This window comes from Ambystoma mexicanum, chromosome 11, assembly GCF_040938575.1.
Source record: "Ambystoma mexicanum isolate Mex_15411 chromosome 11, UKY_AmexF1_1, whole genome shotgun sequence".
Taxonomy (NCBI): Eukaryota; Metazoa; Chordata; class Amphibia; order Caudata; family Ambystomatidae; genus Ambystoma; species Ambystoma mexicanum.
In genome coordinates, this window is record NC_090934.1 from 593,918,789 (window position 1) to 593,940,824 (window position 22,036).

The 22,036-nt window shown below is 44.5% G+C and overlaps 1 protein-coding gene across 1 annotated transcript in view; it reads right to left on the reverse strand.

The window, feature by feature from the left end:
* NADSYN1 (NAD synthetase 1) overlaps positions 1–22,036 on the reverse strand; it is a 1,375,099-nt gene that overhangs the window by 366,087 nt on the left and 986,976 nt on the right. Inside the window, exon 13 of the mRNA XM_069623454.1 lies at positions 8,715–8,817. Within this exon, the coding sequence (XP_069479555.1) occupies positions 8,715–8,817 (103 nt within the window). The remainder of the gene's footprint in view (positions 1–8,714; positions 8,818–22,036) is intronic.

The window sequence follows — 22,036 nt, forward strand, 5'->3', positions numbered from 1 at the left end:
TGGTAGGGTCAGCAAGGGTAGTTTTGGACATTGACCTATTCCTGTCACGAAACGAAAACCTTAGTTAATAACATAGGTAGAGAACACCCGTAGTGATAGGAAAAGATAGTTTATTAAAGTAAAAGGATAAACCTATCAGACACCATGGCCTCAGAGAGTCCATGCCCTTCTTCTGACTCGCCACAGACTGAAATCCATCAATAAGACGTTGCAGGCCTTATGATCTATGTGAATCACCGGAGTAGGTGATCCAAGCAACTTTACATCCAGCTATCTAAGGAGATGCGAAGGCCACTTTGTTTAAATATTCACCCATGTCTGAGGCATAGAGATTAAATAAGCACAACGACAATACACACCCCTGTATCAATCCCTTGCAAGTTTGCATTTTACTATATAGTGTCCCTTGCAGATTCATTTCAACTCTAGGGTTAGTTTCATTGTGCAGATGTATCAGTATAGTTAATAAATTATCTGGTAACTACCAATTATTCAACTTAAGTCATAGCTGTGAACCATTCACCTTGTCAGAGGCATGTGTTAGATGATACATGCAACATACAAAGGGCCAGTCCCTTTATCACAGAGTTTATCTGTGATTTGTACAAGGCACCCAGCACTACTCAGATATTGGGTTGGACTAGATGACCCATTGATAAGCCTCGTTTGGTATGTATGACCCAAAGTTAATACTTTTGTTTTTAAGGAAGGCTTCCAACATAAGCTCCACATCTCATTGTGAGAGTAAGTACACATGTGGGTCTTTAACCAATTGTTATACTTTTGTTTGTGTAATCTTATTTTTTCCAATTTCTCAGGATTCATTTCAAGCAGTTTAATTGTTGTTTTTTAAATTTTTATTGGCATATGGCATGTTACAAACCTTTACCAAACATGTACCAGTCAACATATAATACAATTTATCATAAATAAAATAGAAAAAGAAAAGGATAAATAAAAGATCGCAAGAAAGGAGAGAACAGTATTATTTTTTAAGTGGTCTTGGAAAATAATTAATCAATAAACCTGATGATAATTCATCAACAAATGATGTTTTAAGGTTATCTATTCGGCACATTATGGTCAACCAGTCAGATGCACTCCAGGATGGTTTTTCATTTATTAGTGTGCCAAGGTAAGTTTTTCTTACAGATGTAAGTCCTGGACAACTCCATACAAGGTGTTTTAAGGTTTCTGCTGATGTTTTGCACCACCTACAATTGTCAGATCTATCAGGACATACATTCCTTTCATTGAGAATTTGATTGGTCGGAAATATGTTTAATCAAATTCGCTGCAGAATATTGTGGTGGCGAGCGCTGGGGAATTTCGACAGATACTTCGGGAGTACATTTACAGGTCTGGATTCTTCAGTAGTATTTTCATACAGCTTGTACTGCAGTTTATCTGTTTGTGTTTGGGACCAGTCCCAGAGCCAGAGTTTCTTTTTTGCTGCATCAGGATTCTGTACAAGCATCTCTACTGATATGTTTGCTTCGTCCAAGATCGCTTGGCACTGTGAGTACCAAGTTTCTTGAACCCAATCCATTTTCCTTGCTTATCAGGTTACACGATCTGAAATTGGCTTGGGCCATTTTGCATGTTAAGCTTGCGGTATAATGACAAAGCTTTCCACACCACTATTGTATAGATTGAGACTAGCCCCAGTTTGTGTCGTATGATAATTGGTACACGGTTGGGCACTCACAGAACTTTCCTCCAGAACATGCCTTTGAGCAGAGACCATTCTTTCCAGGTGTAGCACAGAGAGGTCTCAGCTCCATATGTTAGGATCGGCATGGCTCTGTTTGTAAGATTTTAAAAAGGGAATCAGTGACAATATTCCATAACTTTTTTTGTATTATGGCTCCTTGAACAGTGAGATTCTTGGTTTTTGTTCCCAGGTCGTCTATGCATGGCTTATCGCATGAGCTCTGATTTATTTTGACCCCTAAATATCTCATGCAGTCCACTCACGCTAAAGGTTCATTGATAAAATGCCAATGGAAGTTGTTTATTTTCTGTATACCTCTTGTTCTTTGAAGCACCTTTACTGCAGAGTTTGTGGCATTTATTTGTAATGCATTTTATTTAACATAGAGCTGAAGAAGATTCAGTTTTCTTTGAAGGCTGATTGGTGTCAAATCTAATATTATGAGGTCATCAGCGTAGAGCATCCATCCCACTGGTTTCCCGTTTATTCTTGGCGGATGAGAGCTTTCGTCTGACATTGTTTCTTTGAAGTCTGCAATGAATGACTTCCTTGTTCAGTCGAACCTGTATAGAGGCATCTGTATATAGAGCTTTGATTGGTTCTAGAATCTGTTCTGGGCAGCCCCAATTGTCCATTTTCAGCCAAAGTAGATCCCTGTCAACACTGTCAAAGGCTTGAGCAAGATCAATCGATGCAGTATAGATTTGTGTGCCTTCCTTTAGGGATATTAATTTGAGGATGTTCAGGATGAGTAGGTTGAGATCACAGCCACACCTTTGACAAATCCAGTTTGTCTGGAATCAAAGTGACCGGATTCTTTCACCCAGTTTTTCAATTTTACCAGAATTAGAGCCGCAAATAGTTTTCCCAGGACATCGATTATAGTAATTGGTCTGTAGTTCTTTGGATGAATTTTGTTGCCCTTTTTATAGATTGGTATAATGATGGTTGTCTTCCTGGAATCTGGAACATTCTTCTGGGTCATGATTGCTTTAAATAAAAAGAAACAGAAATCAGCCCATTCTTACTTAAGACCTTACAGCATTTGGTTCGACACTCCGTCTGGGCCTGGGGCACTGGTTTTGCTGAGGTTTTTAATCATTGCTACGATTTCTTCTCTGGCAAACGCAAGAGTCCACTCTGTTAGTTTAGGTTACCTGATGTTTGATTCTTCAGCGCACCTTTTTTTTGTTTTGAAAAAGTTCACCCATGCATCTTCAGGAACTGCATTATTTATGAGGCCAGTCTGGGCATTTGTTGTTTCGTTTAGCGCAAGCCACAGTGTCTTTGAGTCATTCGATTACATAATATCTAACATATGTTCTGCATCTCTCTGGGTAATAAGCGCTTTATGGCTTCTAATAAAAGTTTTGTAATTTTGCTTTCGCTTCTTGATAAGGAGAGCTCTGTTGCAGTCTTCATCATATACGCGTTTTTGTCTGGATTGAGTTTTTTTACCTGTTGGTTGCGACCTTAGGTAATGACTAAACAGTGCTATGTAAGCAACATTAGTAATCGGACTATCACATATTTGTTTGAATTTGATGCTGATTGCTTGTACATCTTGGGCTTTCAATCTCTCTGTTTCTTCTGGGGCAGGCTTCGATGTTATGACGCCACACTTCTTTCCTTCTTCCAGTATCGATGTCCAGGGACAATTCTACCATATCATGGTCACTATGAGTTGTCTGGATTACCCTTAGGGATTTTACCCAAGGTGAAGTGTTAGCGGACACAAAAAAGTAGTCCAAGGTCGACTTTTGGTCTCCTCTTCTCCAGGTAGGTGCTGCCGGAATAACTCCTGGAGAGTTGCCATTCAAAAGGTAGACATTTCTCTCATCTAGTTTTTGCGTCCACTTGGTGGCTCTCAAAAGCTTTTTCATAAAATAATTTTTCCTGCTTTTCTTCTGTTTGAGGGGGGTTTGCGCCGTAAAATCTGTATTCAGATATCTGCATAAAATCACCATTGGTTCATGATACTGGAGTCTGCAGTCATCAACTAGGTTTGTTACATCCTCAATGAAGCCTTCATCTTTCCAATCTGCCGGATTCCAATAAAGATTTACAATGATCAACCATGATGTTTCTATATCGGAGATTTTCTCCAGCCTTAATACAACCATTTGCATATGATAGTTTATGTTTTTAGTACATACTACGCTCAGGTCTGGGCCTATTTTAATTATAGTAATTAGGCCAACCGACGGTCTCACACTTGGGCCTTTTTTTGCCGGATTCAAAAGCAATGTGTATGCATCTATTGAAAGGGTTGTCGTCATCCACGTCTATTGTAAGCAAAGAATATCATATTGCATTTGGTTCCGGCTTTTATCATGAAAGAGGTGCATGAACCCTTGTGTGTTCCAACTGCCTATCAACAGAGTAGTTCTGGGAGGAGGAGGGGGCAAAGTATTAAAAGTTTTAATATCCCTATGTAATGTTCTTTTCCTTAGTTGAACTGTCTCGTCAAAAGCATGATGCCGTAAACTCAGCTTCGCTACACTCACTGGTAGACCACATATTTCAGGAACCTTTATTTGGAAACTTCCCAATTGTCATTAAGCAGTGAATCTAGCCTGTTTCAGCCAGGGCCTTTACTTCAGCAGTCCTATCGCATAAAGTCTGCACTGCCTAGGCACAAAATGCATCAGAAATAAGGCTCCCCATGTTGTGGCTATTTTGTTGACATATCTCTCTGTATCAACTATTTACTTACTTGCTATTGTATTTGTTTTTGGCAACATTTATTATTTATTATGTTAAATAAAATGCAACTAGCATTTGTTCATATTATTTCACATGAAAAACAAATATTTTGTTAAAAAACCCACAAACAATGGAGCTGGGATCTTGCATATCAAACCGACGTCCATGTTTACATTAAAAGCAAGCTACTGCTGCTGTTATTGTTGCTGGTCTGAGAAATCGCGTAACCAATTTAAATAGCTTCAAACTATCACCTGTAAGACCTGATTGGCAAACGACGAAACCAAGCAGACAGACCATTGTTTCGGGTTTTTATGAATATAAACAAAATGCAGATTGATTTCCCATCTATAATTATATTTAAAAATCAGTCCAAACAGAAAACAGGGAGCATTAATTATGTTATGTTACAATGGTTTTGCACTATGTTAAAACACCACAATAGTCTTTTCAAAGTACAGAAGCCTTGTCCATGGTGTATTGTGCCCAGGCCTGGGGAAACTAGACCCTTCTGCAGTCTGCTTGGAAGGAGAGCACGAGCCTGGGTGAAGCAAGAGGAAGTGAAAACGGGGAAGGAGTTTGCAGACACAGAGAGGGTGTTTGGAAGAGGGAACTGCTTTGAATTTGTATGGAGGCATGCGAGTCCACTGTATAGTGATAATCATCTAGAGGGAGTTGATGCAGGAAAGTATGTTTTGAAGTTATATACCCATTGGGATTCTAAGCCTGTTTGGAGTCTTATAAATTGGACATTGAGTAGTGCTGGATGCGTTAGGGATTCAAGAGCGTGCTCGGGCAATCCTGGAGGAAACGTAGACTTCTATTCCTGGGAAGCCTATTCAGTGTACCGTAGGTCAATTGCCGAATAATAATTCTGGGACTATCGAGTCAATCTCTAGGAGGAAGCCTAATCCAAGATTAGGACATGTAAGAGATGAATGTTGTTGGAAACACAAGACAGGTGACTGGGATAGACGGATTTAATAAAGGAAAATGTGTTATGACTGGCTCCTTGTGATAAAGAGGATGATGTTTGTGTCCTTGTACTTCTAAGTGGACTCAAGGATTATTACCTCACAGATCCTCCAACAGCACTCTCATCAGAACACCTGCGCTGTTCAATGTATCATTACTTAAATGGTATTTCCCACATTAAAACCTGCTTGCTTCTGCCAGTATATGGAGATATAAAATTCAGTATAAACAATTTGCATAATTAAACCATAAAACTGCCATTAAGCTGGAATTGTCCCTGTAATCTGAAACGCAAAGCTAATCTGTAGCCCTTCCATGAAAACATAGGGACTCAAACCTATAATGTGGTACAATACCGGATACAAAACATGCATGAAAAAACGAAAGACTGCTCCACACGGGTTGCAATATAAAATAGCCAACATATCAACGGAAATTATACCATTTGAGAATAATCAGGTAGAGAATAGAGGAGGCATGGGAACAAGTCTAAAATGTAACGCTGATTGTGATGAGTAGCATACAATATATTTATATATATATATTGGGAAAATCCTTTTAAGGGGTACCGACTTTTACAAAAAAATGTTCCTATCTGCCCAAAGTGATGCAAGAGCTGTTTCCTTAAGGTTATTTACGATTGAGTCAGGCATCATCATGCACTCTCATTGCATGATTTATGGCACCACCTCCCACCAATGTCCTTCCCCAGCAAAATGCCACTTGACACCCTGTTCCTTTACATTGGGGCAGATGTTTAGGGCCAAAATGGCACCCACCGTGGAACCTATGCCAACTGTCTAGAATTGCCTTTTGGCACTGTCTCTGCTTTCATACAACTTTTCACTGGGCTCCTGTTGCATGCCTGGCAAGGTGGCTGCGTGGGTAGTATGGGCTCTCTGGAAACTACTGGCTGAGGCCTGCAAAGAAGAAAGTAACATGATGGAGAAGCCCACGACTGGAGTTGGCGAAGGATTCTTGCCAGTGAAGAGATGGCGATTGGTTTAAATAACCACGTGATGGGCTGCCCATATCAAGGTTGGATTTGAGTTCATGTAGAGATTGCTTGCGAAGGTTTTTGTGGGCCTAGCTCTTTATTAATTAGATGGATTTAGTGGGCAGAAAGCATGCAGGTTTCAGCAACCAATAACTATTAACATTCCTTTAGTCAAGCTGTCGAACACCTGAATAATCTAGTGGTTTTTTTTAATTAAGTCCAAAAAAGTGTTCCTAACTACCACAGATCCAAGCAGGATAGAGAATGGGCAGGGTGCTGCAAAGAAAGGTCTATACAATATGTACAGCAGACTCAAGCGCACCCTGCCAACATGCGCATTATCACACAGCTGACTTTGCAGCAAGATTAAGCCAACTGCCAGCCTGCCCTCTTGTCAGTAGCGAATCACAAGTTGCTGTCTGCACATGGGGTTAGGCGCAACAAACATATTACTGCTCTAACAATACAACCGATGAAGAGTAAAAACCTACATACGCCTGTGAGAAGGAGATTCTTAGGTGTGTTTCAAAGAGTGGAAATGTTAGCCAAACAAGGATTCAGCTCTAGAATCACAATACAAAAGTGTTTTCAATGTTATATAAGCCCTGTTCTACCTTAGGTTAGTACATATGCCCGTTTCATTATGATTCAATTTGGAAGATTGTTAATGTATTGTTTGCAACTGTTTTAGTACAGTTTGAGAGGTCAGAACACCAAGTGTAACCATGTTTTCACACGAGGCATGGTCCCTTTTTCAGGTCTGCTCCATCAGCCTGAGACACAGACTGTTTCGGGTAAGGAACAGCCATCAACAGTCATTCTGGCATCCCGGCAAGACGGATATCTCTGTATATACTATCACAGAGGCAATGATAGCCATTTGCACTGCTCAAGGAAGTGGGTTCCCTAAACTCAGCTGGGATAAAAAGGCCTAACCATACATGTCTAGAAGGGGCTCATGGATATAACCAGACTAAACAGATGAACACCTCCAATGAGATAGGATAAGTAATTGCAATTCAAGAATTTAAGTATCACCTGCACACCAGGCAGCAATTGTAAAACCTTTTTACATATTACATATCAGCACCTGTGGCGGGTTTGAGAACCAATCAGCTCTCTCGGCATGTTAACTGACACTACTGAACTACGCCTCCGTCTTGAGCAAGCTGTGCTTTCCTCACACCCGCCCACTATCCTGGCATTGATCGACGCCACACTGCTTCAACCCCAGCTCTCCCCAAACATCCTCAACCAGAACTCTCCCACATTACACGCCTTCGAGCACTTAGCTGCCACACCCTGGCGCTCTTCTTCCTCACTCTTTAGTGTCGAGCATGGCTGCCAGGGAAATGGGGAAGAATTACAGGTAGTTCCTTATCCCTTTACCCTTTTCTCAGCTGGTCATCTTCTTTGGTACTTTTTTTTTAGCTTGTGAAATAGCCACCGTGCCATTTCACAACTTTAAAACAATCTATGGTGATGCCCATTAACTCGAAGCACGGGCCATTACCGATCAGTAACCCAACCGCTGAAGGCATTACTACTTAGTTAGAACATTGGGCTACTGGTGTTTCCAGTGTAGACGTATTGTATGAACGTATTGTATAATTTATTGTCTGTTAATAACCTCTGTACACTGTTTAAATGTATGACCAATGCCTAAGCGGTCTGTAACTATGCCGTGATACCCTCGGGTCTGGCCGTGTAACAAATAAATACAATAAATAGACAGCGAAGTGGAACAGGGAAGGAATGACTGGTATATGTTTTCTATCCCAACATTCCAAGGTTTCTCTTTTAGTCTTTCCTTGCTTTAAACTGAACATACTACCTTCATTGGGAGAATGGTGCAATAGCAATAAAGCCCTCCTCAGCCAATTAACTTGGGCTGAGGGCTGCTACTACCTGGTAAAATCCCTCGGCATACAGAATGTTACTTAAATAGGACCTGGTCCCTCAGTCAGGTTCTTCTGGCTAATGCTTTTTTACCACCACAAAAGGTGTGTTGATGTGAACCAACATAGGGTAACTCACCCGCACAAGCACATTTTCCATGCACAGGAGTATTATCAACCATACAATAATGTTCATCCTCTCGCGTTGCTACTGGGTAATGTTTCAATATCCACTAATGGGCTACAGCTGTTCAACCAATCTGTAGAAGGCCTTCCTCTAACAAAAGGCCACAATAAGATATTGTTATCGGATCATAGAGGCGCAGCCCTTGGTGGTGGCGCACTTCTAGCCCAAGTATCTTTTTGATATACATCCATTACATTTGAATGCATGTTCTATGCAACAGTAACAAAGATTACGTACTTCCATTCTTCACAGCAAGCGTGACCTGGTGACACATGGAATACACAATACAAGCCGTTGAAGAGCTGTCAATTCCGCCACTGAGTGGCAGGAGAAATCCTCCCTAGAATAAAAATAAAAAAAATCACATCAAATCAGTCAAAGGCAGACAGCACCAAGTACATCATGCAAGAATACATCTGGGTAATAGTTAAATGTTGGAGTTTTGATCAAAAAAGTGAAGACTGTGCCAGTGGGCCACACCGGACACCCACCCTGTGCACTGAATTGCATCTGTACCAGACAGACTGAGGAACATGGGCCTGTGGTAAGCGGAATCAAAACACTGACTTGGTTTGCCCTTTAGTTAAAACGAGGAAAAAGCAGGTAGAACACCAAACGGAGCAATTTATAGCCACATCTCAGACCTTTTGGAGTCTTGAAAAGTGGCACAATTCTACTTTTTTCTTGCAAGTTCAAAATGTGTGTAATTTAGACGGTCTGGACATGATAGTATTCTGGTGATGAGGAACAGAACGAAGGACGCCTTTCATTCTTACTGCTTAACGAACTGTGCATTGAATTAGACACTTAAAGGGTGTGGCTAAAGCAGGAGTTCTTTAAGCTCTTACTGTATATTACCTACGCCAGGACCAACTAAAATCAACAAATGAAGACAATGCTGCTGAAAACCATCCCCATCACCAATGCCATGACAGTAGTCTAAAAAGTCTAACATTCTGAAGTGAAGTTCATAGGTACAAAAGAGCTCTTGCGCCCTCGGTTTAAGCCACACCAGAAATCACAGAAGAACAAGTTACTTTCTTACCTGGTAACGTTCTTTCGATGGGATGTTCCTCAGACGCATTCCACATCTATGACAGACTCCCAAAGCAGTACCAACGTATGGAGGTGGGAAAAGAATTTCGAATTTTAGAATGCCCAATCAAATTGCAGAATAGAGGACCGCCTTGCCAAAGGCCAAATCTTGCCCATGGATAGAATCCAGGGAGTAGTGTTTTACAAAAGTATGGACAGAGGCCCATGTGGCTGCTTCACAAATGTTACGAATGGGAACACCCCTCTGCAGACCAGTAGAGGCAGCCACACCCCTAGTAGAATGGGCCCGTAAGCCTACCGGAGGGTCCTTACCCACCAAATGGTAACATTCAGAGATTGTCAAGATAATCCATCTAGACAAAGTCTACTTAGTAACAGCTTGTCCCAAACGCATTCCAGCGTATCCTACAAAGAGCTGATCGTCCACGCTGACCCGGGACATGCGTGAGATGTAGAAACTTAAAGCTCTCCTAGGATCCAACCTTTGGAGCCTCTCCTCTTCCTTACCAGGATGCGGAGGAGGATAGAATGCCGGAAGAATGAACTTCTGGCTCAAATGAAATTCCAACACAACCTTTGGAAGAAAAGAAGGACTAACCCTAAGGACAACCCTGTCCTTATGGAACACCGTGAAAGGTGGCTTGACGGATAGTGCCTGCAACTCACTCACTCTGCGAGCGGAAGTAACCGCAACCAAAAATACAGTTTTAAAGGTCAACAGTCTCAAAGGACAAGAATGTAAGGGCTCAAACGGAGCTCCCATCAGGAACTTTAACACTAAGTTCAAATCCCAACCAGGCACCTGGAAAGGTGATGGTGGAAACACATTAGTGAGCCCTTTCAGAAACTGAGAAATCAAAGGAATCTTAAAATAAGAACACTCCTCACACGAGTGCTTAAATACGGACAGCGCCATCAGGTAACCCTTAATGGTACCCACTTGTAGGCCCTTGTGGGCTAACGAAAGCAAAAAAGACAGAACCACAGGAATGGCACATGAAAAGGATCCACATTCTTTACCCTGCACCAGTCGCAGAACTTTCTCCAACGACAACGGTACAGGGACTTTGTTGCGGGCCTTCTGGCCGAAAGCAACACATCCATCACGTCTTCAGGGAGGTCCCAATCCCTATACCTCAACCTTTCAGAAACCAAGCATGAAGGTTGAGAGACTTGACCTCTGGATGGAGAACCTGACCCCCGTCCCGTGAGAGCAGATCGTTTCGGTAGGGAAGACGGCGTGGAGGGCAGATGGACATATCGAGAAGGTCCGGGTACCACGCTCTCCTGGTCCATGCCGGAGCAATGAGGATCATTCGGGAACCGAACCTCCGTAACGTCCGCAACACTTGCGGAATGACGGGGACTGGAGGAAACGCGTACAGCAGTGGGAAGGACCACTCCACTACTAATGCCTCCCCTAAGGCTCCTCTTGGAGGAAATTCCTGCGAGCAGAATCTTTAGCACTTCCGGTTAACACTGGTGGCGAAGAGATCCACTTGCGGGGTCCCTGAAAGGGTGAAGATCTGCAAGAGAACCTCCTGAGCCAGCTCCCACTCGTGAGAGATTGTGCTCTGCCTGCTCTGAGCGTCCGCTGCCTCGTTTCCGTCTCCGGCCAGATAAACTGCCGAGATCGAAATTTCCTGCTGGATGGCCCAGAACCAGAGCTGCATCGCCTCTCTGCACAGAGGGAGAGACCCTGCCCCCCCCCCCTTTTTGTTGAGGGAGTGCATGGCCACTGTATTGTCTGTCCGAATCAGGACATTCCTCCCCCGCACAGACGGCAGAAAAGCCTTCAGGGCTAGCCTGACGGCCCTCAGCTCCAACAGATTGATATGGAGTCTGGACTCCGACGGAGACCAATGACCGCTGACTGTCAACTCGTTGGCATGAGCTCCCCATCCTGTGAGGGATGCGTCCGTCACAATCGTTACCTCCGGCCAGGGTAGCCAAAATGGAGCCCCCTTCAACAGATTGCCTTCGACGGCCCACCACAGAAGATCCTGGGCGACCAAGGGCGGCACCTGAACGGGATCCGACATCCTGCCGGAGGACTGCGACCACTGCATCTTGAGAGTGTTAGGCAGAAACATGTGCAGTTCCCTTAGGGACCACTGCAAAAAGTTTAAGACTACAGGTGTTAGGAGTAAACCCAATTGGTAGCAGTCTGTACCACCCAGATTTACCTGGTAGCTGTGGCAGTTTTAAAAAGGGAGAGAAAACGCAGACATAGGAAAACACACAATACCAACACTTTTAAAGAACCACAGCAAGTCAAGAAAGGCAGGGTCTACTGTAGAGCAAAAAGTTCATAGGCCAGGCCCACTCTTGCAGAGAGCAAGGCGGAATGTGCCTAAGATCACACAGTTGAAGTACACTTTAAAAGTCTTTGCAGATAGTTCAAAAAGGAGTTGGATCAGTTCAGAAAAGTTAGTTAACAGGTCCGAGGTCACCCCAGGATAGAGAGTCAAGGATTTACGGGACACCTTGGACAGTCTGTTGCAAGGGAGACCAGGCGAGACACAGTACCTGAAATGGTGAGAAAGCTCCAGCGGGGGCAGTTGTTCCTGGCAGCGGGTGCAAGTCGGTGCTTCGTCCAGGGGAAGGGAAGATCTCGACGTGGAGGAAAGCTGGAAGTCGTTGCACTGCCAGGGAAGAAACCAGCCGCAGAGTTTCCCGGTTAAAAGGTGCCACCCTTTTATTCGCGGTAGTGGTGAAGTGTGGCTATCCGGCCGCGGGGGTGCTTGGCACGGGCGATTCGACCACGAGACGATCCAGGAAGGCGAAAAAGGCGAACTGGTTAACCCCACCAGCTCAAAGGAAGAAGACTCACCTGGAAGAAGATCTTCTCTGTCGTTGGGAAGTGGTGAGTTCAGTTCAGCAGGGCTGGTGTCGTCGTTGCAGGTCGGCTCAGCTTTTCCCTCTTCGGATTGTTTAGGTCCTGTGGTGACTTCTGAAGTTCCAGTCCCCAAAGCCCTGCTTTATGCAGAAAACCCCCATTCATCAGTCCTAGCTGTCACTCAAACATGCCAAGTGGTGAGCCGGGCGGCTCACCACTGGGCCAATCACACAAGAGTGCGACTTGAGTTGCCGAGGCAACTCAGTCCAGGGTGCCTATTCCCCCCCCTCCCACACATCCTGTAGACCCAGACAGAGTGGCACCACTTTTGGAGGCTTCTGTGCAGAAGCCCGCCAAAAGTGGAACAAAGGGCTCGACTTGGGTTGGAGTTACAGAGGCGAACACAAACGCCATTTTAAAACCGAGTCCTGGCAAAAAGACCCAACCGGGGAATAAATATTAAATAAATAACCCGGCGGTATCTTTAACATTGCACCAAAAAAGTGGTGCATTTAAAATGAATGGGAAAATCCCATAGGAAATATTCTGGTGGAATATTTTGCGTGGTAAACACTGCCACCAGCCAGAAACTCGACAAGGGGAGACTGGACAGTGCCCCCTTCAAAAACAGACCCAGGAGCAATCGAATTACCCCTACCAGTACTTCCACAATATGATGGTTTGTACTGGTTCTGTTCACAATTTAAGACTAGTTAAGTCAATGGTGACTTTACATTCCCTGGGAGACAGTAGTCAGTCCCAGGGTATGGAGTCTATGTTTGGGGGGCACTATGACACCCCTGTGTTACTGCACTGAGGGTGCTGTGTAACACACTTACCAAAAACACATGAAGCCCTATGGAGTAAAAGACCCCATAGCCCATAAAACACATTACAAAGTCAAAGGACATTCTCAAATCATGCCTAAGAGTGGGAGAAAAAAGAGTCTCACTCTTAGCAGGAGAAATAATTAAACCCCAAAAATCCAGCAAAGCTGCTGGCGGACTCACTAGGTTTGGGAAATTAGCCTATACAGAGAATTCTCCCTAACAGAGAGCCCACTGCAGAGATCTCATCCGCAGCCTGGCCTCTGGCACCAGGAGAATGCAGGATGCCATGAGGCCGAGCAACCTCAAGAACTCGAACGCCGGGAGACTCTGGGCATGTTGCAACTTGTGCACCATCTGCAGAATGTGATGAGCCCTCACCTGGGGAGGCGAACACCGCCCCAGGGATGTGTCTAGCACTGCTCCAATATACTGGAGCTGCTGGGTAGGTGTCAAGTGTGACTTCAAGTTGAGGGAGAAGCACAGCCTGTGAAGGGAGTGGCAGGTGACGTACAGATGATCCAGGACTTGCTTGGGAGAGCGCGCCCTGATCAACCAATCGTCCAGGTAGGGGTAGACGTGAATCCCCCCTTTCCTGAGATACGCTGCCACCACCACCATGAGCTTTGGTGAAGACCCTCGGGTGGAGGTCTATCCGAACGGCAGGACCCGAAACTGAAAGTGTGAGTCGCCAACCGCGAACCTTAGGTACTTCTTGTGCTTGGGATGAATCGGCACATGAAAGTAAGCGTCCTTGAGGTCGAGAGACACCAACCAGTCCTGGAGTTGAAGAGCCTGGAGGACTTGAGAGAGAGTAACCATCTTGAACTTGTCCTTCCTGAGGAGCTTGTTCAAACCATGCAAGTCCATGATGGGTCTCAATCCCCCGTCCTTTTTCGGGATAAAAAAATATGGGGAATACCATCCCTTGTTCCTCTCCGCTACAGGCACCAGTTCTATGGCGCCTTTCTCCAGCAGGGATTTGATTTCCTGGGCAAGGAGAGGATCCAGACTCTTCAAAGAGAGCTTCCCCGGTGGATTGTCGTGAGGCCTCTGCTGGAAAGGAAGACAGTAGCCGTGGGCTATGATTTCCAGAACCCACACATCTGAAGTAATGGCACGCCATTCTACAAGATGCGCCAGCCTTCCCCCAACCGGCGAACCATGGGACATGGCCTCATGACTGAGCTGAACTGGCTGCGGCAGTGCCTGGGGGCAAAGAGGCAACTGCCCGAGCGGCTTTGGCACCTTGAGTACCTTGTTTTTCACCTCTGGTACTCCTACGTTGGCCCCCATGACTGGCAGCTCCCCTTGATCTACCAAAGGTCGAGGAGTATCGAAAGGAACCTCCCCTCCATTGCTGTCCCCTAGGACGGAAAGGTGGAGGTTGGCGAACTGCAGCGCTCAACGACTTTGCTGCAGCTTTGGAGGTCTGCAACCTCTCAAGGCTCTTGTCAACCTTGCTGCCAAAAAGATGTTCACCATCAAAGGGCATGTTGAGAAGCTGGGCTTGTACATCAGGAGCAAACCCCGGCTTCCGCAACCACGGAAACCACCGCATCACAGTGCTCGCCGCCATGGACCGGCTGACACAATCTGCCATGTCCAGACCCGACTGAACGGAGTCACACATGGCATCCTTGCCATCTCGAACGAGGGCAAGAAAACCATCCCGTTCCTCTCCTTCCGGAATATGTTCAACCGCCAAAGAAACACAATTCCACAAAGTGTGAGTGAATCTTACTAAGGCACAAACTGAGTTGGCTGCCTTTAAAGCCATACCCCCAGATGAAAATACTTTCTTCGCCCAACCGTCGAAGCGCTTGTCGTCCCTATCAGGAGGAATGGTAGGGTACGACGCCTGCTTCGCTGGGGCCGTAGCCACCTGCACCACCAAACTATCCGGAGTAGGGTGCGATGAAAAGTAGCAGGGGTCGCCACTGGCTGGACGGTATTTTTTCGGAAACTATTTACTTACTGCCAGGAGACTCACCGCCACCCTTCTTTGCAAGGCCATATGAAATGGCAGTAACGGGTCAGTTGATGGACCTTGGTCCAAGCAATCTGTCAGGTAATCCTGCAGAAAATCCACTGCTGGAGCAGACCACCCCAAGTACTCCGTCACCCTCGACATGAGACGCCGGTATGAAGACTCAGCGTGAGTGCCAGGCTCAGGCCTACCAAACTAAACCTCCGGAGAGGTGTCCAGACCACTGGCGTCGTGCAAAGACTGAAGCAGGTCTTCCATCTGGCTATGACCAGACAACAGTTTATCAGGAACGACATGAGGAACAAACCCCTCAACATCAGACCCTTCATCCACCTCTGAGATATAGTCCAAAGGCTGGAATAAATCCCTGCATGAGGGCACAGAAAAAGGTTCAAATACAGGCTTCACTGACTTCCTCAGGGCCTTCCTCGGAGTTTCCACCGTTGCACAGAGTACCTCCGGTAAAGCCTCCACAAAAGGCGTCGAGGGCGTTGATGGAATCGGCGTCGAGTGAGGCGCCGAAGACTTCGACAACGGCTTCAAGGCCAGAGCCCCGAGGGTGTCCTTTGACAGACATGGCGCCGATGGCGTCAATGTCTTCTTAGAAGACACCAAGGGTAGTGGGCAAGAAGGGCCACAAAGAGAACCAGCGCTAATGCCGTTAATTCAGAGTCTGATAAGCGGCCGCGGTCAACTGTTAAAGTTGTGAATGCCTAGCCTCGCATCCACATGTAAAGTAAGTCAACAAGTTGTAAACAGTTGAGCTGCGCCACAACAGAAAAATCTAAGAACTAAGAAAAGTACAGATGTACAGAATTTTTAATGTATGCTCACAGCAGCCTGACACGTGTTTCGAGCATAGCTCTTCATCTGAGGGCAAAATTCCAAGAACAGTCAATAAGGTAAAGTCGGCCAGATTAAAGCTGCAGTTGCAGATACGAGATAATAATTGGTACTGCCTTCCAGCACTGGACTGAGTAAAAGGGAGCCCATTTTACTCAGTCCAGTGCCGGAAGGCAGTACCAATAATTATCTCGTATCTGCAACTGCAGCTTTAATTAAGATTCACAACTACGTTAAAGGGTCTTTACGGCCGACTTTACCTTATTGACTGTTCGTGGAATTTTGGCCTCAGATGAAGAGCTATGCTCGAAACACGTGTCAGGCTGCTGTGAACATACATAAAAAATTCTGTACATCTGTACTTTTCTTTGATTTTTCTGTTGTGGCACAGCTCAACTGTTTACAACTAGTTGTCTTCTTAGAAGACCTCACAGGCTCAGATGGTCTCTAGGGCGTCGAGGACCGGGTCCTGGAGCGGGCATGGCTAGAGCAATCCACCTTGTCCGATCGGGACCTCGACTGCTCCCGATGATCGCGCCGACCGCCCGAGCCCGAAGGCGTGCGAGTGGTGGCTCTAGTGTGTTCCCTGCCGGCTTCTTTCGAAGGCGCGGACGGAACAGAGCCCTGCGATTCGAAAATCGCCATCTTCTCCTTGTGAAATGCATCCCATTCCGCAGGAGATGAATGCTTGGTGGGACAAGCAACCCGCCGTCTGGCGGAGTCCTCGCACAAGGACAGGGAAGGCGACCGGTGACGGCGCTTCCGCGAGTGCCTAGAAGAGGCAGAGGAATGGAGGGAACCACTCCGGGACCGAGACCCCCTGGATTTACGCCGACACGGAGAGTCACCCCTCGAATCATCGGTCAAAAGCCAAGCGGACTTCGATTTACGGGGTTTGGAAACCCTACCGACAGAAAGCTGCTTCTTCTGCTCCCGCAAGGCCTTTGACGTCAAAGACTGGCATTGGTTGCAGTCATTGGTTGCGTGGTCCGCACCGAGGCACCAAAGACAGACGTTGTGCGGGTCCCCAGCGACATCTTGGAACCACAGCCGAGGCACTTCTTGAAGCCCGACCTCGGGGTAGAAGACGAAGACATGATCTTCACAAAAACCAAGAACGAAGAACCGATTCAAACAGTAGAAGAACCGAGGCGTGCCGAGATTCTGAAGCAGACACGTTCGCAGAAAAAACGGAACTGAGGCTACGGGCATCGTGCGTTCTACTTATGACATCCGGTGATGTCGGCTCGACGGAGGCCCCCGAGGAAGTGTATCGATGTCATCGACGCAGGAAAAATTTCCGAAGCAGCACAGCTGTGGTGATTACCTGTCATAGATGTGGAATACGTCGGAGGACACAATCCCTTCGAAAACACTAATTAGATTCACAAATGTGTGTGCACCTCACTGCAATGATAGTTCACATGATGGCTTTCAACAGGGAATGACGGATGAATCTCAGGCTTAGTTAGGATGTCTGGTGTATACCTCACCCCAGGGGGATTATCTTCAGATGATGACCAACAGAGAGATGGGGAAAAAGGTTGCACAAACTGACCAAGAATCTATTGGAATGGTAAACATGAGGAAATGTTGCAAAGAATAGGAAAACTATTGCCAAATTGCATTCGTTTTTTAAAATATTTTTTTATTATAGTTGATTTAATCAAGTTAGCTTGATTTTTCAACATAAAATCTTACATTACAAGTTTTAAAACACAAAACATATACATATACAAAATATTACATGATCTGCTGTAAATTCAAATAAAACATTCATAGTTTAAAAACCAATTATATAAAATATAAGTAACAAATGTATGAATTAAAACTTGTCTAGTTAGCTCCTTACATACAACTTAATGTGCTCACTTTTCTTTGAAGCCCCAGGCTATAAAGATAATTCAATATGGCATATCTGACGATTTTTAAATTACTATGAAATAACAGATTCCAGCAGCGTGTTTGAGACACAATCATGTACCCAGAAAACAGATGTTCAAAATGTACAATTCGTTTCGTTAACAACATAGGGCATTCAGCACATAGATGCTTCATTGTTTCTGTGGCGAGTTGACAAAACCGACATCGTACATCATTTTTTTGTTATAATTCTGTGGGCACACAGAACTTCCTTTGTGGGCCAAATATTAATTCTAAATCTTAGGTAATCATTCCGTTGTCAGGAATGTGGGAACATGGTTAGATAACTTTCTGTTTCCCCATATTGTTTTAAGGCAAACGGGTTATTCTTGAATTTTTGGTATAAGTAGCATGCAGACCTAGTTTTTATCCAGTCGTCTTCCCATACTCGTTTTTTCACCTTATCAGGATTTCCTAACAGGCCAGGTTGATTCACACTCATTATACATTTGCGATATAGCGAGCATAGCTTCCACTTATAGATTGAGTAAAGAGATAGAAGTCCTAGCTCGTGTCTCAGGATACAAATGGGTTCCGACAATGGAAGTTTTAAGGGACGCTTCCAATAACAGCCCTCTATGATTGCCCAATATTGATACGATTTACCCAAGACGGCCTCCGTGCCATACAGAATTACTGGGGTGAATTTTTGTCCATAATAGACCAATAATGGAGTTATTGAAAATTTGCAATACTTGCTCCTAATTAGTCTACTTTGCGAAATGGCGGTCGTTAATTGCTGCTTTATATGCTGGTGATTAGCGTGCTTTTTTGTGTTGAATTACTTATATAGACTCCCAAGTACACATAGGAGGAAACTGTAACGAGGTTGACGTTTTTGGAGTGGCCATCTATACATAGTATTCCGCTGTTTGATTTTGCCGAAATTGCATAATCTTTGTATTACTCAGATTGAACGTGATATAGTTCCTCTTTGTATATGCGTCCAAGGCACTCAATAGTGCACGTAACCCATTCGGAGTCTTGGAGAATAGCACCATATCATCAGCATAAAGCAGGTATTTCACATTGACCCCATATATTTTTGGTGAATCTGCCACAGTTTTATCAAAGTTTAAACCAATATCTGAAATAAAAAAAGTGAATAATGCTGAGGCTAACAGACAACCTTATTTCAACCCACACGCGGTCTTGATTGAATCAGACAAAAGACCATTGCTAGATAATTTAATTTGAATAGAGGTATCTGTGTGTAAGTCAATAAGCCACTTTACAATGGACCACAGACCTTTTTTACTATCAATTTTTAAAAAGGAGCCCACGAGGAACACCGTCAAACGCCATTTTAAAATCTATAAAGGCTGTATAGAGTGGCTGCTGTTGTTGGAGCGCCTTCTGGATAATGCTTGTGAGAGTAATAGTGTTTACAGCCGTCCCATTACCTGGCAGAAACCCAGTCTGGAACAGATCACTAAACATCTCAATTGATGATATCCAGTTGTGCATTAAAAATTTGAGTCGCTCTAGGGTGGTAGGTCCAGATGGTCTTCACAATGATACACTCAAAGATCAGCCAAATGAATGGGCAAGGATCCTTTACCAGATATTCAATCAAATATTCATAACAGGTGCTATTCCTGATTCATGGAGGAAGTCCATCATCCTACCCATATTTATATGACCCAGCTGCCTACCGCCCAATAGCGCTTTTGGACTGCCCTGGGAACATTTTTGCACGTTTAGTGTTGAATAAAAATATGTTTCGTGATCTGTTCCAGACTGGGGTTTCTGCCAGGTAATGGGACGGCTGTAAACACTATTACTCTCACGAGCATTAAGGCGCTCCAACAACAGCAGCCACTCTATAAAGCCGTTATAGATTTTAAAATGGAGTTTGACGCTGTTCCTCGTGAGCTCCTTTTTTAAAATTGTATTTGTGATTCAAACCATGGTCCGATAGTCCACTGATATTTTGCAGAATGGAGGAGAATTATGGTACCCTACCCCAGTTGATCCCACCCATTAGGAATAGAAAACAGGGCAAAAAGCGGCCCTCTCTTTTGTAACATTCAACAACTAGTCCAAAATATGATCACTTTTTCATTAAGGGTTTTTAATTCAAAGAAACACAATAAGCATCACTAAGATGTCAAAAAATATGACTAGGTGTTATTATGTAGGAGTCGTTTCATCCAGTCACCTCCATCAGTTTCCATTAAGCAGCATTTTGAGAGTGTTTTACACCAATTCTGCATTTTTATTTTCAGCCTTTATTCAGGTTTTCACCCACACAACACAAAGCATTCTGCCCAAACTGCTGAAAATAACTCCACTTGGTCTTGACTGTTCATCACTTTCTCCAATCGAGTCATATCTGTTAACCACTCCTGCACTCAGAGTTTCCTCTCTTCCCAATGGCATAGCATCACTTCTTTCCAGCCATTACCACATTTTTTATCCAGATCTTCTCATTTTAACATAACTAATGACCAACCACTACTTTAATTCATTCGAGTATCTTTTTCCCAAAATTGTTTACAGAGCATTCAAGCAGAAGGTGAGTGTAGGTTTGTCTCAGTTTCCCACATTTCCAGCATAGGTCATCGTTAGACAGGTTCAGATTTCACATCATTTCAGGGGTACATGTATTATATAGCATATTTTCTGTTAGATCAAGCATGCAGCCAAGGCTATGCTCTCTTTGGGGACGTCCATCAGAAGTTCCAAACACACTGATGATATCTCGATTTCCAGGTCCACTCTGGAACTTTCGAGATTCTTATCAAATCCACTCATGTCCTGTTTCTGCAATATTTTGTATGTATGTCTAACTCGAGAACGCTACTTACTCTAGTTATGCCATCGAACAGATGCTTGAGGACATTTCCTCTCTAGGCTGGAGTTATAGATATGGTATCTCTAAAGGTAGTGCCAAACTTCATCTCTCGGTAACATGTGCATGGCCTGGGTTGGAAAGGAGAGCACCTTGCCTTCAAGCATTGCTTGGCCCAGTAATACTATTCCACGATTCTGCTACGTTGAGATCACTAGGTTCTCTTTGATCCTTCCATTAGTTCGCACAGGTGAGAGCGTGGTCTCCTGCAATTGGTTTTCAATATCCTGCAGGGTTCACAGCACATTCCTTGTTAGCAAGGTTGTTTGTAGTTTTCTTGTTCTTGCTTTACCTTTTAGGTTGACTCGGAAACTCTATAATTCCCTCTGACAGTGCTTCTTCTTCCACATAAAACTGTACTGGCCTCATCTGTGCACGGTTACCATAATGATTGAAACTGCAAAAGTAGAAACCATAATTGATATTTTCTGACCATCGGCAGGACGAACCCACCTTTCTGCTCTTCGGTTCTCAGTTTTTTCATTGAGAGCAATTTTTTTCTCAAGAAAAGTTGCAGGTATTTATCCTCGGAGTTTAGGATACAATGGGCCTTATTACAAGTTTGGCAGTAATTCCGATACCAGCACTAATACTACACCACCAAATTACAAGAACAGAAAACTGCACTAATTCGGCCGGCGGAATCCGCGCCAGCGGTATTAGCACCAAGCAAAGCAGTGGTTATTCCGCCAGGACTAATTCCGCCAGCAGAATTACTGTAAAAAAGTAGCTGTGATTCCACCGAAATACAAGCTGATCTACTGCTGTTTTACTGCCAAAAACAGGCAGTAATTCCTCCAAAACTACATTTCATTTACCTCCACCATTAGGTGGAAAAAAAGCCACATGTGCACACAAGCCACTCAGGAAGAGTACATAACACCCACACCTTCCCCAAACACACATCCAAGCAACATGCAGCCACAACCAGACGTGAACTATGGGATCCACAACCTGATACTGTACATTGAGCTGCAGCAGGCAAGGAGACAGGCACCACAAAGCAGAGGAGACACGCACTGCATAGGCCACGCATACCACAGGTCCGCCCCTCACCTTGGACATCGACTGATGAACAATTAGTGACACTCGCTTGAACCGGCACACAATATCAGACCTGTGGACCCTGATCGAGACTGACCTCCAGAGCACCATCGCTATCAGAACTACAATCCCAGCCCTGGACAAGCTAGTGTCCGTCGTACACTTCTGTGCCACAGGCAGATT